The sequence below is a fragment of the Scyliorhinus torazame genome, chromosome 11, assembly GCF_047496885.1.
Source record: "Scyliorhinus torazame isolate Kashiwa2021f chromosome 11, sScyTor2.1, whole genome shotgun sequence".
Taxonomy (NCBI): Eukaryota; Metazoa; Chordata; class Chondrichthyes; order Carcharhiniformes; family Scyliorhinidae; genus Scyliorhinus; species Scyliorhinus torazame.
This window is the reverse complement of record NC_092717.1, coordinates 195109613-195127589: the sequence shown is the minus strand read 5'-3', so window position 1 is coordinate 195127589 and position 17977 is coordinate 195109613. Positions and strand designations below refer to the sequence as shown.

At 42.1% G+C, this 17977-nt stretch overlaps 1 protein-coding gene across 3 annotated transcripts in view; it reads right to left on the bottom strand.

The window, feature by feature from the left end:
* The window catches only part of rhpn1 (rhophilin, Rho GTPase binding protein 1), a 140798-nt gene that overhangs the window by 59266 nt on the left and 63555 nt on the right, over positions 1-17977 (bottom strand). For all 3 annotated transcript variants that reach the window (XM_072468217.1, XM_072468218.1, XM_072468219.1), the window contains 3 exons: positions 13682-13757; positions 11409-11486; positions 10272-10396 (listed from right to left, as the gene is read on the bottom strand). In XM_072468217.1, the coding sequence (XP_072324318.1) occupies positions 10272-10396; positions 11409-11486; positions 13682-13757 (279 nt within the window). The remainder of the gene's footprint in view (positions 1-10271; positions 10397-11408; positions 11487-13681; positions 13758-17977) is intronic.

Sequence of the window (17977 nt, the reverse complement as noted above, 5' to 3'; positions counted from 1 at the left end):
GCAGTGGCTGAAGCAAACAGATGCAGTTTGTGAGATATGGCTTTTGACGATGCCATATCCCACCGACAGTGAGGTCATTACACTTCTTACAGTCCTACATTCATATCCTTAGGGCTAAATGTTTGCCATTTACTTTCTTGGTTAACTGTTCCCACTGCCTCTTCATGGTGTCTGGAAGGTCTGTGGAAAAAGGACATCTCTCCTCCTTTCCACCAACATTAGAAAACCTTGGTGTGCTGTCTACAGTGGTTAGTTATTTGTTGCATTGTGTTATTATGTCAGCTTCATTAGCATCCAAAATACTCTTTCCCTTTAACATGCTCTCCACCATGGCCTTCAGCGCAACATTGGAAAACCTTGTTCCCACTCTCTTCCCATATTGATATGTTCAGCAATTCTTCTCTCCTTGCCAGGCTAAGTTCAGGTCACAAAGGATTCTCAGCAACTGCTCTAGCTACAATGTACCTCCCCCTTTAAAATATGCTATAAGCTGTAGGAAGTTACGATGCAAGGGCCCTTCCTGCTGATTCTCTTACTTTCCCGTTCTATAATAATGCTATTATCATTTTGATCCAAAGATGCTTAATGAACATATATCTTTAAGTCAAGCAGGGTAAACACGCTGGCTTTCAGACAGCAGAACTCAGACTTTCAGCACCCAAGAGAATGGTGGGACACTGATCACTGATGAATTGGCCAAAACATTGCATTCTGCCAGGTAACAGGCGGTGGTTGGGTCCTGCCTGAGTGGGAAGATTTTCAGAGAGCTAGGGACTAGGTTGGAGACCTGGATGCTGAGAGACAAGGACCTGCTCTCTCTCGCGCGTTTTCTCCAGAAAAGCTGGATAGTTGCTGTGTTTCTGAAACTGCAGAGACATGAATGAATCTACAGTGAAAACCATTACAGACTGGAACATAGGAATTAGGAGAAGAAGTAGGCATACAGCTCTTCGAGCCTGCTCCGCCATTCAATCAGATCATGGCTGATCTCTTCCTGGTCTCTGATCCACCACGTCAGTTTCCCATATCCCTTTAACCAGTTTAAAAAAAAAAAAAATCAGAAACATATCTATCTCCTTCTTGAAACCATTTAATGATTCAGACTCACCAAGCTCTGCGAGAAGTAGTTCCTCCTCATCTAAGTTTTAAACCTACTGCCTCTCAAGCTATGTGACCTCTCATTCTAGAATGCCCCATAAGGGGGAACATTCGGTCTACGTTTACTTTACCAATTCCTCTTTATGTTTTATATACCTCAATCAGATCCCCTCCCACTCTTCTAAACTCCAGAGAGTGTGAGCCCAAACTGTTCAATCTTTCACGTGTCAACCCTTTCATCCCTGGAATCAATCTGTGAACCTCCTCTGAACTGCCTCCAATGCTACCTCACCCTTCCTCAAATAAGGAGATCAAAACTGGATCCAATACTCCAAATGTGGTCTCACCAACACCCTCAATAAATGCAACAATGCTTCTCTACTTTTACAATCCAGTGCTTTTGCAATAAATGCTAAAATTCCATTTGCCTTTTTTATTGCATGCTGTACCTTCGGCGATTCATGAACAAAGCAACCCAGATCCCTCTGCCCAGACGCATCTTGCTTTCCATTGAGATAATTTGCCTTTCTATTTTTTCAGCCAAAATGGATGACCTCACATTTATCCACATTAAACTCCATCTGACCAATTTTGGCCCATTCTCCTAGCCTATCTATATCAGTCTGCAAAATCTTTATCTTCTCTTCACTGACTGCTTTCCCATCTATTTTAGTATAATCCGTAAATTTTGCTATGTTACACTCTGTCCCTGCTTGCAGATCATTTATACAGATTGCAAACAGTTGCCAATCATATCTTGCCCTTCATAAAATCATGCTGACAATGGTGGATTGAGCTTTGTCATTCCAAATGTTCAGTCATCTCCTCCTTAATGATTGATTCCAGCAACTTCCCCACCACAGAGGTCAAGCTAACCGGTCTATAGTTTCCTACTTTTTGCCTCTCGCCCTTTTTGAATAGGGAAGTTACATTAGCGTGTTTCAAATCCACCAGGACCTTTCCAGAATACAGGGGATTTTGAAATATCACAACCAATGCATTCACCACCTCTGCTGCCACCTCCTTTAATACCCTAGGGTGCAGGACATCAGGTCCTGGAGACTTACCTGCCTTTACTCCCATTAGTTTATTCAATATCTGGAAAGCAGAAATCTTGCACTGAACGCCTAAAGTAAAGGAAGGTGTGCTAGAAACAACCATCTGAAGCAAAGATTCTTATATTTTACTTTTGTTTATTATTTTACCCCGCTCTTCTGCTCTCTGCTGGTCTGCCGAGTGTCTCGCTCATATTGAATTAGAGAATAGTTAACCAGTTGTATTTGTTGCATATTCAATTATTAATAAGCTTTGTTTAAATTTACAAACCTAGTGACTGTAGGTTTTGGGCAGCTATGGACAGGTCAAAGACTTTGGGTGTTTTCGAAGAATTTATTTATTAGTTTCAATTGTGTTGCAACTCTGGGTCAAGTGGGGTTGAAATTGACCACGTACTAGCCCAGAGGGTCGTAACAACGATGCTGGGCTCCTTATGATGTACGCAGCCAATCAACAAGTGTAAACTGCTGTGCTGGCTGTAAACAGAAATTGTGATAATGGGCAGTAGCAAGAAGATTTCTGCATTCATTGAGTGGACGTGGAGTAATCTCACATTGCAAACCACACAAGTGAACAAACAGAATAACAGATGTGAAAACACTTCACTTATTTAAAATAAACTTTTAAGATTAGTAAAATAAGCGATGGACTTGTACCAAGGTGTGAAATCAGTTACTAGTTTCAGAACTACTTTTCTTTCTGGACAGGTTTTGACTACATAACCCAGCGGTCTGCATTATAACTCCCAATCGGAGGCCAAAGTCTCTCCCTCACAGGGCTGGATTTTACACTCACAATGGCGGGTTTAGGTGGGGGCTTCCTGCTGGCCCCAATAGGCCTCAAATTGTACAAGGAGTGGTAGACGCATCGACTGGTGCCCACCTTTGGGGTTGGGCAAGGACCTTCTTTGCAACCCTCCTGTGCGCATTGGAGCCCCCCCCTTAACTAGCAAGTAATATAAAAATGAAAACCATTGCAAGGGTGCACCATCAGACGGAGCAGAAGATCCTGCCAGCGCCAGCAGATCTTGCTCATAAAAAGGAAGAGAGAGGCCAAAGTGAACATAGGCTCCTTAGACAATGAGACAGTGCAAATAATAATGGGGAAGCAGGAAATGGCACAGGAGTTAAACAAATACTTTGCGTCAGTCTTCACAGTGGAAGACAACATTCCAAAAATACCAAATAATCAAAGGGCAGAAAGCAGGGGGTGAAGAAATACAATAACTTTCACTAGAGAAAAAGTACTAAGGAAACTAAAGGGGTTAAAGGCTGATAGGTCCTCTGGACCTGATGTATTGCATCTCAGGGTAGTTAAAGAAGTAGTTATAGAGATAGTGAATGCACTGGTAATCATCCAAGAATCCTTAAATGTGGAATAAGTTCCAGAGGATTGGAAAACTGCCAATGTAATACCCTTATTCAAGAATGGAGGGAGACATAAAACAGGTAACCATAGGCCAGTTAGCTTAACATCCGTCATTGGGAAAATGTTAGAGTCTATTATAAAGGATGTACGCAGAGCATTTAGAAACATATAATATAATCAAGCAGAGTCAGCATGGCCTCATGAAGGAGAAATCCATGCCTAACAAATTTATTAGAAGTCTTTGAGATGGTAACAAGCAGGATAAAGGGGAACGCGTAGATGCAAATAATTGGATTTCCAAAAAGGATTAGATATAAACATAGAAAATAGGAGCAGGAGAAGGTCATTCGGCTCTTTGAGCCTGCTCTGCCATTCATTATGATCATGGCGATCATCAAATTCAATACCCTAATCTCGCCTTCCCCCACCCCCAGATCCCTTTAGCCCCAAGAGCTGTATCTAATTCCTTCTTGAAATTATGGAACGTTTTTGGCCTCAACTACTTTGTGGTAGCGAATTCCACAGATTCACACTTTTCATCACCTCAGTCCTAAAAGGTTTACGCCTTATCCTCAAACTATGACCCTTTGTTCCCTACCATCGGGAACATTCTTTCTGAATCTACCCTATCTAATCCTGTAAGAATTTTGTTCTGTGAGCTCCCCTCACTTTTCCAAACTCCAATGAATATAATCTTAACCGACTTAAGTCCATATGACAGTCCCGCCATCCCAGGAATCAGCCTGGTCAGCCTTTATCGCACTCCTTCCATAACAAGAACATCCGTCCTCAGATAAGGACACTTAAACTGCAGCCAATCCTCCAGGTGTGGCCTCACCAATGCCCTCTACAATTGCAGTAAAATATCGCTATTCCTATTCTCACATCCTCTCACCGTAATAATAATAATCTTTATTGCCACAAGTAGGCTTACATTAACACTGCAATGAAGTTACTGTGAAAAGCCCCTAGTCGCCACATTCCGGTGCCTGTTCGGGTACACAAGAGGGAGAATTTAGAATGTCCAAATTACCGAATGCTAACATGAAGGCTAACATACCAATTGCCTTCTTTACGGCCTGCTGTACCTGTACTGAGGCACATGGACACTGAGGTCTCGCAGAGTATCCACCTCTTTCAATTTACACCCATTAAAATAATAATCTGTCTTCCTATTTTTGCTACCGAAGTGGATAACCTCACATTTATCCACATTATGCTGCATCTGCCATGCATGTGCCTACTCACTCAGCCAGTCCATATCCCGCTGAAGCATCTTTGCATCCTCCTCACAGCTCACCCTCCCACCCAACTTAGTATCACCTGCAAATTTGGAGATAATGCATTTAGTTCTCTCGTCCAAATCATTAATGTATAATATGAACCGTCGGGGTCCGAGCACAGATCCTTGCGGTACCCCAGTAGTCACTGCCTGCCAATCAGAAAAAGATCCATTTATTCTAACGTTTTGCTTCCTGTCTGCTAACCAGCTTTTTATCCATCTCAAGACACCACCCGGATTCCCATGCACTTTAACCTTACATTTAAAATCTGCTATGTGGGACCTTGTCGAAATCCTTCTGAAAGTCTAAATAAACCAGATCCACCCGTTCTCCCTGATCAACTCTATTAGTTACATCGTCAAAGAGTTCCTGTAGATTTGTCAAGCATAATTTTCCTTTCGTAAATTCTTGCTGACTTTGTCGGATTACACCATTACTTTACAAATGCTGTGTTACGAAATCCTTGATAATGGACTCCAGCAACTTGCCTACTACCGACATTAGACTCACTAGTTTATTGTTGCTTGTTTTCTCTCTACCTCCCTTTTTGAATAGCGGGGTTTACATTCGCTACCCTCCAATATGGTTTGATCCCCTTCGCACCAAGTGCTATGTCTAACTGCTTCTTGAAAACAGCTCAACTACTTCTTGTGGTAACTAATTCCACAGGCTCACCACTCTCTGGGGAAGGAATTTCTCCTCATCCCTGTCCTAAATGGTTTAACCTGTATCCTCAGACTGTGACCCCGTTCCTGAATTTTTCCCATCTCGTCCTATTAGAATTATATAGGTTTCTATGAGATCCCCCTCATTCTACTGAACTCCAGTGAATAAAATCAGAACCGATTTAATCTCTCCTCATTCATCAGTCACGCCATCCCAGGAATCAGTCTGGTAAACCTTCACCGCACTTCCTCTAGAGCGAGAACATCCTTCCTTAGATAAAGAGACCAAAACTGCACACAATATTCCAGGTGTGACCTCACAAAGGCCCTATATAATTGCAGCAAGACAATCTTGCTCCTGTACTCGAATCCTCTCGCAATGAAGACCAGCATACCATTTGCCATTGTTACCGCCTGCTGCACCTGCATGGTTATGTTCAGTGACTGGTGTACGATGATACCCTGGTCTTGTTGCACTTTTGTGCCAGTCAGGAACAATTGTTGCAGTTCCCCCATGCGCTTCTTGAATGTTTCCCATTGTCGATCCACTGTCGTCTCTTTAAGTAACATTCCCCAATCGATCAAAGCCAACTCCACCTCATATCATCGTAGTTTCCTTTGTTAAGATTCAGGACCCTAGTACTGCACAAAAAACTACTCAATAAGACGAGCCCATGGTGTTGGGGGTAGCATATTGGCATGGGCAGAGGGTTGGCTAATTCTGTCATGAGTACAGAGGTACAGTGAAAAATATTGTTCTGCTTACAGTCTAGACAGATTGTTCCAGACATGAAAAAAACATACATGAAAAAGGACATACACAACAAAGTTAAATACACAATGTAAATATATAGACACAGGGATTGGGCGAAGTATACAGAGTGTAGTACTACTCAGTAGAAGTGTGTGGTGAGATCAGTCCATAAGAGGATCATTCAGGAGTCTGGTAACGGCAGGGAAGCTGTTTTTGAACCTGTTAGTGCATGTTCTCTTTTGTATCTCCTGCTCAATGGAAGAGGTTGGAAGAGAGAATAACTTGGGTGGGAGGAGTCATTGATTATGCTGCAGCTTTCCCAAGACAGCAGGAGATTTAGATACAGTCAATGGATGGGAGGCGGTTTTGTGTGTTGGACTAGGCTGTGTTCACGACTCTCTTTAGTTTCTTACGGTCTTGGGCCGAGCAGTTGCTATACCAGCCTGTGATGCAGCCAGATAGGAGTATCTACATCTTATGGTCTATGGTAGTCTGTACCTCTGGGCCAGGTTCAAATCTCATGCCAGGACTTGTTGGCCACGGAAGGAATGTTCTTCATGTGGTTCACTGCAGCCAGAGAATCCTTTCAGCACCTCCCCAATATTCTCCAATGGGAAAAGGTAAGATATGCTAAAAAAAAAAAAAAAAACTGGAAATGAAGGTAGGTAGGGAGGTAGTGGCAGGAGTTTGAAGGGCCAAAGTAAATGACAGAGAAGCCAACACAAAAAAGTAAAGGATTAGCTCAAGAAAAAAAATGCAAACAAGAGGAGACACAGTGGCTCTGCGAAACTAGTAAACTACAATTTGCCACTCTTTTAGTAGTAGTCCTTTGCTGGGGATTTCAGATATAAATAGCAACACACAGTTTGATACCATCCAAGACAAAGCAGACTGCTTGATTGGCATCCCATCCACCACATTAAACATTCAATTCTCTCCACCATCATTGTAGCAGCAGCACGTACCACCTATAAGAAGCACTGTAGCAATTCATCAAAACTCATTCGACAGGTGTCCTTCCAAACCTGTAACCTCTCATCACCTCGAAGAATAAGGGCAGCAAGCACATGGGAACAACCACGCCTTCAAGATCCTCTCTTGACTTGAAAATATATTCTCCTTCCTCCACTGTCGCTGGATCAAAATCGTGGAGCTCTTTCCCCAACTTACATCACGGGCGGGATTCTCTGCTCGATGACGGCAAAATCGGGAAATGCGATTTGGCAGAGAATAGTTTCCGACATCAAAATCGCAGGAGGTGCCAATTTGACGCCAAATCACGATTCTCCGTTACTTTGAAAATGAAGTTTTCACTCCGCACGTACAGTAGGCACCGTTTGCATATTAGCAGGCCCGACCCTGTACTCTTCAGGGCCTCGGCGATTCTCTGCCTCCGATGGGTTGAGTTCCTGACGGCATGGTTCACTTCTGCTTTTAAAACTCATGAAACAGGTGTGGTGGCTGCTGAGGGAGAGAGGGGGAGGTACGGAAAGTGTCCAACATAGCCATAGTTTGCTGACAGTTGTGCCGCTGGCTGGGGGGCTTCTGCCAGGGCTGGGGAAGTAGTGGAGGGTGGACGGGCATGGAGCACCATTGCCGCAGTCAGAAAGGTAGTCATGCAGCTGAGCCAACTGTGAACTTAGTGCCACGGGCCATATAGGTCCCCCCCCAGGACACTCCCCTGGGTGTGCTCTGGCCCCAGCCGACCCATCAGCTGTATGGGTGCACTGCAACACAACTAGTGCTATCTTTTTGGCTGGGATAAAGTGTGTAGGGAGTGTAATGTGCATGTGCTGCTGCAGCTTGTCAGCCTCCCGAATGTCGATCACAGACCTGGCGTATTCCACACCATTTTTCAGTGGAATCTCGTGTGTTCCACACGGTACCGGTGCTAGCACCTCAATGGTAGCAGAAGCAGTCCAGGTTTCTGTCATAAAAGTCCATGGATTCTCCGTTGGCATCAACACAGTCTTAGAAACGGAGAATCCAGCCCCACATGTCTGCAACAATTCAAGATAGCAGCGCACACTACCTACTCAAGTGCACTTTGACCTGGGCAATAAATACTGACCTTGCCAGCAATGCAAAGATCCCATAAATATTTTAAAATACTTTGCTCTTATTTTACTTTTGTATTATCTGCATGACAGTCCAGAAAAAAAGCATAAAATCAACCAAGTGTAATACAACCAGTTAAAAAATATATATAAATGGAATATCTTTTTCAGATTGATCTCCACAATTCATCTCCTTCACGCAAGAATCCTCAACTTGAAGTATTTATTGATTCATAGACTGAAATAATCTCATGTCACTATCAGGTAAGTTACACCTTGGGCTTTCACAAAAAAAAAGACAATTTTCAAAATCAGATCAAGTTTGTTTTGGAACAAAATCGTCACCTTTAATATATGACACGAAAGTGGCCGTGCGTTGTATAGCAAATAATGAGCCTTCAACGGAGGTATATTTTACCAATGTTTCTATAGGATATCCACTATATTCTGCTATCTACTCTGAAAAAAATGCAATGTTCGATTCTTATTTTCCAAGTAAACCCAGCAGTCACTTATTTACAATTTGAGATAATAACACAGGAACAGAAAGGTGCAGTAAGCAACTAGTAAAATACTGGACTTGTACAACATGTTATCACAAAATCCTGGGCAGCGTACAGTCAATTCCAGCCCCACTTGAACCGGAGTCACAATACAAGTGAAATAGATGTTATTTTAAAATACTGGAGATCCTTGCCTGAACCTAATAAGGTGCAGTCACCAGGTTTGTAACTAACACAAGTAAGTTTTACACACACGCACTCTTTGCTGCACTAATATGGCTTCCAGCTAATATCGTTCTAGAATTCAAGCTTTTGTTTCAGTATTCTTCCTTCTAGGCTTGAGATAGTTTTTCTCTGGCAAGGTGTCCAGTTTCTCTGCAGACTTAGGATATTTCAAGTTTGCAGCAAAGATGTGCCAGGCATTCCCTGGTTTAGAACAAATAAAACCAGTTCTTTACCTCAGCAGCGAGAGAGAGAGACTGTCGCTTTCATTTCCAAGGTCTAAACACTTCTGCCAAGTTTTCTCAGAAAGCATCATGCAGGAACAAATCACTGATTGTTGTCAGGTAATAATAATAATCTTTATTGTTACAAGTAGGCTTACATTAACACTGCAATGATGTTACTGTGAAAAGCCCCTAGTTGCCACATTCCGGCGCCTGTTCGGGTACAGAGGGAGAATTCAGAATGTCCAAATTACCTAATAGAATGTCTTTCGGGAGGAAACAGGAGCACAGAGGAAACCCACGCAGACACGAGGAGAACGTGCAGACTCCGGACAGACAGTGACCCAAGCCGGGAATCGAACCTGGGACCCTGGCGCTGTGAAGCCACAGTGCTAACCATTATGTTACCATGCTGCCCAAAGTAGAACACTTTTCTTGGCCAACCCACAGGTTGCCAACCAACCAACCATCCAAAGCTGGTTCACTCTGCACCAACGAGTCAGTTTCTCCAAAATACAAAACCTAGGAACACAATATCCTGACAAGCAGGCTGCTTGAGCTAGAATCCTCTGCTGGGTCAATGGACCAAAATTAATAAAATAAAAAGAAAATAGGAACAAAAAGGACTCTTACAATGTGAACTGTCCCAAAACAAAAAAGACTGAAATGTTTCTACTCTTTCATTATCATCTGGCAGTCTCTGATAAATGTAATAATGTGTGGCATGGCTCTCAAAGTCTCACTCAGCTGTCTGATGTGATATAAGCAGTGCACAGCAGGAAACTAAAAACAACCGCGCAGACATTATATTATGTTGAGTGTTCTATTCAAAGCAAAGGCAGGTTCCCATATTGTTTATTTTGCTGTTGAATCCTACTACTCAATAAAGCTATACCATGTCTCGTTTTTCCAGACATGTCAAGGCTCACTTAAAATGTTATTTCAAAAACATGACTACCCAAGATTGTGCTAAAATATTCCGTGTTTCAGCAACAGTTCAAGTAACTACGACAAACAATAAACATTGAATAGGATATTTACCAATGGAAAAAGATACCCATGTTTTTAGTGGGTGGGAAGAAACGGTTATCAATGAAGTAAAGCTGGTTGTAGTATTCCATGAGGAGCTCAATCCCAGCTTCATTCCTGGTTGGAGTGCGCATTGCCTGAAACAAAGAAAATGGTACCACTAAGTTTTAAGTCTGGTAATTTCTCAGGTTTAACAAGCAACTGTGTTATAGCATAATGTAGCATTGGGTGTGGAACTTGGCTGAGTGAGGCGGGTCTTCCACCGCTCAGCAACAGGTGGCCAGAGGCTAGCAGCTATGGGAAGCACAGTAGCATGGTGGTTAACACTGTTGCTTCACAGCTCCAGCTTCGATTCCCGGCTTGGGTCACTGTCGGTGTAGAGTTTGCACGTTCTCCCTGTATCTGCGTGGGCTTCCTCCGGGTGCTCCGGTTTCCTCCCACAAGTCCCGAAAGACGTGCTGTTCGATAGTTTGGACATTCTGAATTCTCCCTCTGTGTACCCAATCAGGCGCCGGAATGTGGCCACAAGGGGATTTTCACAGTAACTTCATTGCAGTGTTAATGCACTCCTACTTGTGACAATAAAGATTATTATCCAATATCGGCAGCACCATTTGGAGCTGCAGCCAGTACTGCAAGCTGAGAAGAGGCTGGATCTGGCCCAGGTTAGTCAGGAGTCTCCATGCATCAGGCTGGCAGGCCCTGGTGAGAGGGAAAAGGAGTGGTGAGAGGGAAAAAGAGTGGCGGGAAAGATGGGAACCTAGGGCCGGAGTTAACACCTTGGAGGGGGGGGGGTCCAATGAACCAGGTTCTGTTAAGGACTTATGACTACCTGTCGCTAATCCACGCAGGAAAACCTCTTGGCGGGATGAGGCTCTTAAGGGCCTCAATTTGCCAATAGCTGCTGAACATACCAGCTTGGAACCATGGCCTCCAGCTGTCTGGACTTCCATCCAGCACATTCGCACATGTTTCTACTGGTTCCACCACCCTCCCACACCCACCCTGCCTCCCATTCAACTCAAGTGCCTTTCATTAAATGCTGTCCTTTTTCTTTGGCTATTAACCCACATTACACTGTAACAGTTGAGTGTTTTTATTGATGCCGGAACATATATCTTACTATGCCCCAAAAGGAAGCATAGTAACCTGTCTGAGATCCATAAGTTCCTTCAGTTCCTTCTCGTACTTGCAGGCTGCTTCATTGTAGTGTTCTTCAATAACATCCTATCAAAAAAAGGAAGTAGGACGACATGAAGAATTATTTGAAATTTATTTCAAAAACATTTCCTTGCATATCTGTTTTAAATGTCAGGCAGCATCAGATTTCTCAAAAAATGAATTACTGAGTTTGTTGATCTCAGTGGAGGACAGTGCAATTTTTAACTACCTTTTTAATCTGTTATCTATCACAATTAACTTTTCTACAGATTTAATCTGGCAAGGCCAAAACAAAATCAGATTTTCTAAATTCTTTGTGGATGTATTGCAGTCACTAAACTGAGAAAGGTCAGCTGTGGCAAATCAAATATCTTTATGCACAATGTTGGGTCACATGAAAAAGTTCTTCCAGACTAGCAAGGTGCTTCAAATCTCCACTGCACCCAACCTAGGTGAAATCCACATTTTCTTTTACACCTCTTATACAGAGTCGTAGAAGTGTGGCAAAGACATATTATCAGTTTGGTGCCAATTAGTAGAGTGCTGTGGTCTCATGTATGCAAGGGATTGAGTGGCACTGCACCAAACCAATTTCACTTGAGACCCTTCATTTTTTCCCCTATGGGCCCAGTGTTTGAATTTAGATCTTTGCTCTTCCATATGGAAGAGTGACGAGTATAGATAAAAATTTACTTTGAAATCAATTTATACTGGATCAATATGGATGCAAGCAAATAATTGTAAGAGTATACTCAAATTTATACCCATTTTTTAGTTTTTATTGTTTTAAATGCCCATGTTGGATTTTTCCAACCAGTGAAAAATTGAGTTATTGAGAATTGCATTATGCAGTAACGCAGTGGTTACGGTGCTTACTTTACATCTCCAGTGCAATGCCTGGTACATCCCAATGATTGGTGAATTGTATCAAACAGGGTGTTCTTTGGCTATACTGAACGTACTCAACCAACTCATGCTTGCGAAACTCAGAACATGTCTAACATTAGATAATTCTGCAATTGGACAGAATTTGCTGAACAATTCCAAGTGTGCTAAGAATTACAAAAATAACCAATTTAAGATGATCAATCAGGCTCACAATGTGATTCATATATGCTTGCTAGAAGCTATATGTATTCATACTCAAGGATCTGCCCTTTACAGTCAAAAGGAACATCTTGGTTGTTCCATTCCCCAAAACTGATACCCAAATTGTATCTGCAATATAGATGAAAAATATCACTGAATATTCAGTTGGGAGTTTAAATCAAGTCAGGAACTTCCTGCTGACTAAGCACAACAGGACTGGTGAAAATGAGCAGAAGGAAATTCATGACCCGCTGAAGCAAGTTCTAAAAAGGGATAGCAAGATAAATATTTGTACAGATATGTCTCTTTTGAAGACTCTGTCACTTCATTATACTGTTACGAAGATGTGCCATGTAAAATATTCATTTATAATGACATCTGCTGGATATATATATATTGAACTTTCTGAAAATAAAATTTTGTGCTAAACGAAGGACATTAGGTTACAACCGCTACTAAGTTACATTTGTGAAAGCCACAAGTCAATTTACAGAGACACAGTCAACAGATACAATGGTTATAAGCGTAAAATATACTGGATTTGAACAAACAGATAGAGACTGCCACTGCAGCCACACACACACCCTCCCCCCAACTCTCTCTGGAACCTCCCTCAACAAGCTGTGCCTTATGGTTCTGAAAACCTTCCAGAAGACCGCATTGCTGCAAACCAAGAGATTTTAAAGGAGGATCCCAACTCAACACCAGTGTTTCAAGAGAAAAGAGAATCAACCAGCCATGATTGCAGAGTGACTGTTTTAGTGACACACTGAAAAATGAGCCTTTAGTCGCAAACACGCATTCAGACAATCCGGGAATAACCTTTTCTTACCTTTATTAATTGTCCATGTTTTAATATCTGGTACACTGTAAAGTTTTAGTTCCTTTTGTGGGAAGTTTTGTGCTTTTTTTGCATTAGTGGGAAGTTGGACATTTTAAACCTTTTGTTAAGAATTTCTGTATCTTTACCTGAGTGAGTTTCAGTAATAGAACAAACTTCTTACTTGTTAACTCAAGGAATCTGGCTGGCTTAATGCTATATGCTGTTAAGTAGAAAGGGAATTGGCAATGTCACATTTTTTTACATTTCAAAGTTATAATCAAATCAACAGTGGGACAAAGAGGAGTCAACTCACCCCTCCCAACTTAGTCGTAACAACAGAATCACTAACCTTCAGAGGTATTGTTAATTCCACTTCTTTTGTCTCCTTCAGGCCCAGAGGAATCATGGGAACATTAATAGACTCACTGCAACACAAACAGAAGTTCTCAAATGTATAATTAATCTCTATTTTCAACTACAGTAACTCTAACTATTGATCCTTTAAACGCATATGGCAGATTAAGACTACATTAACTTAGAGGGTGATCTCTAATAATGACAAGTCAAAATGATATTGTATAATTACATGTTTGATTGGTTGTTTACCATATGTTTGGTAAATGAGAAAAGCTGTGAGATCCTTGGTAATGCCGAAATACATACTCATGCCACAAAAAGTCAAGATCATTACTTTAACTCTATTTGGGGGGGTTTATTTTAATAATCAGCAGCAGTAATCAATTACAAGCAGCCAAAAATGAATAACTTCAATGGACTAGACTAGATTGTATGCTCAAGCAGTGAAGGCAAAAAGCACAATATCAAAACCTTATCACACATCATCACCGATTATTTCCTGTTCACACAACTTCAGAAGAATGAATGTCATGAAAATCACTATTTAATGAGTAAAGGGGCAGCAGCAGGTGGAGGGTGAAATAGAAACTTTTCATACTCTTTCCAACTCAGCAATCTTTCCAGCTCAGCACTATCAGACCATTCGACAACCCACAATTAGTATTAGACATAGATTTAGATCACTCAAAAAAGGCAACAAATTTTAACTTTGACATTCTGGGAACGATTGAATGATAACTATGAAGGGAACTTCAGGATCTCAGCCATAATAGGGTTCATATCCCTGTACGACATTAATGCAAAAGTTATCAAGCTGTTTTAGGACTGAAGGGGGCTCTGAGGTTTCAGCAATACCAGATTGCATTACTTTAAACTTTCCTATCCCTTGCTATGCAATTTCCCTGCATTACCCCCCTGGCCAAGTCACAAATAACATCCTCAAGTGACTGTGATTATTGCCCTCCTTATTATCCCTCCTTTATTGCTTCCTAGAATTTGATATGTTCAACCCTATCAATCGCAATACCCTCACCACCAGTGCCCAGTTACATCATATACAAATTGCCTTTCGGCGCCAGCAGGAGAAGCTGGTGAACTTTTAAATAGAATGATTGAGTTTCAGGGGAAATCTATTAGAACTGTTCACAATTCTGCAAGGGCTTGATAAAGTAATTTGGGATAAACTACTTCACTTTTCAGTCAATAATTTTAAGATCATGAAGAAAATATCAAAAGGGGAGATTTTCTGAACACCGATAATTCTTCACAGAGCTGGAAACATCAAAATGGGCCAAAGGGTCTCCAATTTGCCCTGCAAAATTCTATGATTTCAAGGGGCAAAAGAAAGGAAAATTAGAGTTTATTTTCCCCCAAGTAAACTGCTATCACAGGCTTTCAGAGGCCATACACAAATGAGTGCAGGTTACAGTTACCGATTTGGTGCCAATTCTGTCTTCTGCTGAATAACACCACAGGGATGCAGGTACAACAGTCATTGTTTGCCTGCCTGGGAATAAGATACAGTATTTGTCCTGCCCCTACTGTGGTCCTACGATTAGTCACTGTTCTTTCAGCTCCAGAATCAAATACAGCCCAGGATCAAATGCAGCCCAAATTGTACAAATGTATTTCTCTTTCAGTCTGCAAGTTGGAACATCTGGAGGATTACAAAGAAAAGGCTGCCTTGTTATCTTGTCGCTAACTTTTGGTTGGCTCTTAAATGTTGCCCGTTGTATCTTTACTTAATTTGCTGTTTCTATAACCTTTGCTTTAGAGTCGCCAGGTATCTTTATGATACCGCCACGAGGTTCAAGTTCAAGTACTGATCAATAACTCAATACACCAGTTAGTAAGTTTCAAATCAAAACACATTTATTATACACAGTCAATCACTACTCATGCATAAAACTCTACTTACTAGACTATCTCTAACATTATAGGCCTATAAGTAGCTTTGGAACTGGCCCACCAGGTCAGGGGAACAAATGGCCTTTCATTCGGGTTCTGAGTCTGCAGGCTTCAAAGCTGGTATGGACTAGTAGCTAGGAGCGCCCATCTCATAGCATGTGTTGACTGGAGACTTACTTGGCTGATGCAGCAACTTAGGCAGGTCAAGTTCAAGGGTTGTTTCGAGCTGCTGAGAAAGCCTGCCAAGAAGGACGAATTGAACTTGGGGACTCTATTTGATAGTCCCCAGGGGCTTCACGCCTTTTTGGGTGGACCCCGTACCTGGTTCCAAGTGATTGGACTACGTTCCGATCACTTGGATCGATTCCTCCAATACTGGAGCTGTTCCCTGATCGCTGGGCGGTCCCTAAGTGTCCGTTGGCCTTCCTTTGTCTTGTCTCCTGCTGTCGCCGAGGAGTCTGGCTTGGCCTTGTTTACCTTAACTGTTTCCAATTGTTCCCGGGGATCGCTCATTAATATGCAGATGGCTGTTAGTTTCAGTGCTGTCTGGGTTTCTGTAAGTACTGATACACAGGAAACTTTACACCTGCTTGTTTTGCCTGTATTGACTGAATTTCCCTGTAGTCTTTGCAGGTCACCATTTTAAAGTCGGGAAGTGGCCAACCCAGGTGGCTACACTACAGAAGGGCCTTTGGGAAAAAAAGTGATTCTATGAATTACAACGAGTTCAGAATATGGCTAGATCTATTTTTTGCTCAATATTTATGCTTTAATGTATTTTGTTTCTCAGATATTTAAAATTAACATTGAAAAAAAACTAAATTTACAACATCACCAAATTCATTACAGAACCAATACAATAATTAAAAAATAATAATTTACAGGATGTGGGTGTCGCTGGTTAGTCCAGCATTTATTGCCATCCCCAATTGCCTTTCAGAAGGAGGTGGTGAGTTGCCTTCTTGAACAGTTAAAGTCCCTGGTGTGTAGGTACACCCACAGTGCTGTTTGGGAGGGAGTTCCAGGATTTTGACCCAGCAACAGTGATGTAAAGGTGATATATTTCCAAGTCAGGGTGGTGAGCGACATGGAGGGAACCTCCAAGAAATGGAGAACCAGGTATCTGCTGCTCTTGTCCTGCTAGATGGTAGCAGTTGTGGGTTTGAATGTGCTGCCTTTGGAACCTTGTCGGGTTTCTGCAGTGTATCTTGCAGATGGTCTGTGTTCAACTGAACCTTTCTTATTTTAACCTCACTGTCAACACGTTATCTCATTCCAATTTTCACTTTTATTGTTCAATTTTACTTTCTGCCTTCTTGCCCACAATCCATTTTGGATGCAGAAGCAACTTTCTGCCAAATAATTCATTTTAAAGGATCTTCATGCCAGATTGTGACAATTGTCATAGTTGCAGTGCAGACGTGGCCTGGTCCAACTTCGACATGGAAATAGCGCCCAAATCAGACATTTTAGCTGCCAAAAGCAAACTTGTAGCAGCTTTGTGATGGCATAACTATACAAACCATAAAATCTTTGAACCTGTACTTAAGGTATGCAGAGTTCACTGATTTCAATTAGAATGGCACTTTGGACAAATATTGAGCCCAGTGTCCAAGGGATAGGAAAAGGAGAAAATGAACCCAGATTCTCACTGCTGAGTGCTATCCACTGATACCTGCTGAAAAGAATGTGCGTGCAGCAATCACTGGATCAAAGTTAGTTTTGATATTCATTGCAGGGTTTAGTTTGTCAGCTCTCACAGTTTGGACTTACTCAAGAATGACCATCTGGGTGATTTGGACAAATAGAACCATAGAAAGGCTACAGCACAGATGGAGGCCATTTCACCTATCCTTTCTATGCCAGCTCACTGCAAGAAGACGACAACTTTTCATTCCCTGCATCTCTGCAATTTTTCTCCTCTTTAGGTAATTTAGCAACTCTTCTTGAAAGCCACAATTAAACGAGCCTCCACTACACTCTCTGGCAGTGCCGACAGAAACAAACCACAACCTGCTTAGAAAAGATTTTCCTCATGTTGCCTTGGTTTGTTTTTCCATACACACTAAAAACTGGCACACTCCGGTTCTTGACCCTTCTGCCGATGGGGTTAGTTTCTCCCTATCTACTTTGTCCCATGGAACAAAATTTGTAGGCAGGGAAATCTTGATTAGAGCACACTTGAGTGAGCATCTTGAGGAGGTGGTGATAGGTCTTGGCCGCTGGCTGGAGCGGCAGAAAGACCTTTAGGTCAACTCTGTCAAGGCCCACCGACCTGTGCCATTCAGGCACTGAAAAGGCTAGGGACGGCTTTCTTTCCCCTGAGCCTGCAAGCAAACACCCCAGGATCTGACTGCCATGTTCCCCTGCATGGAAAGCC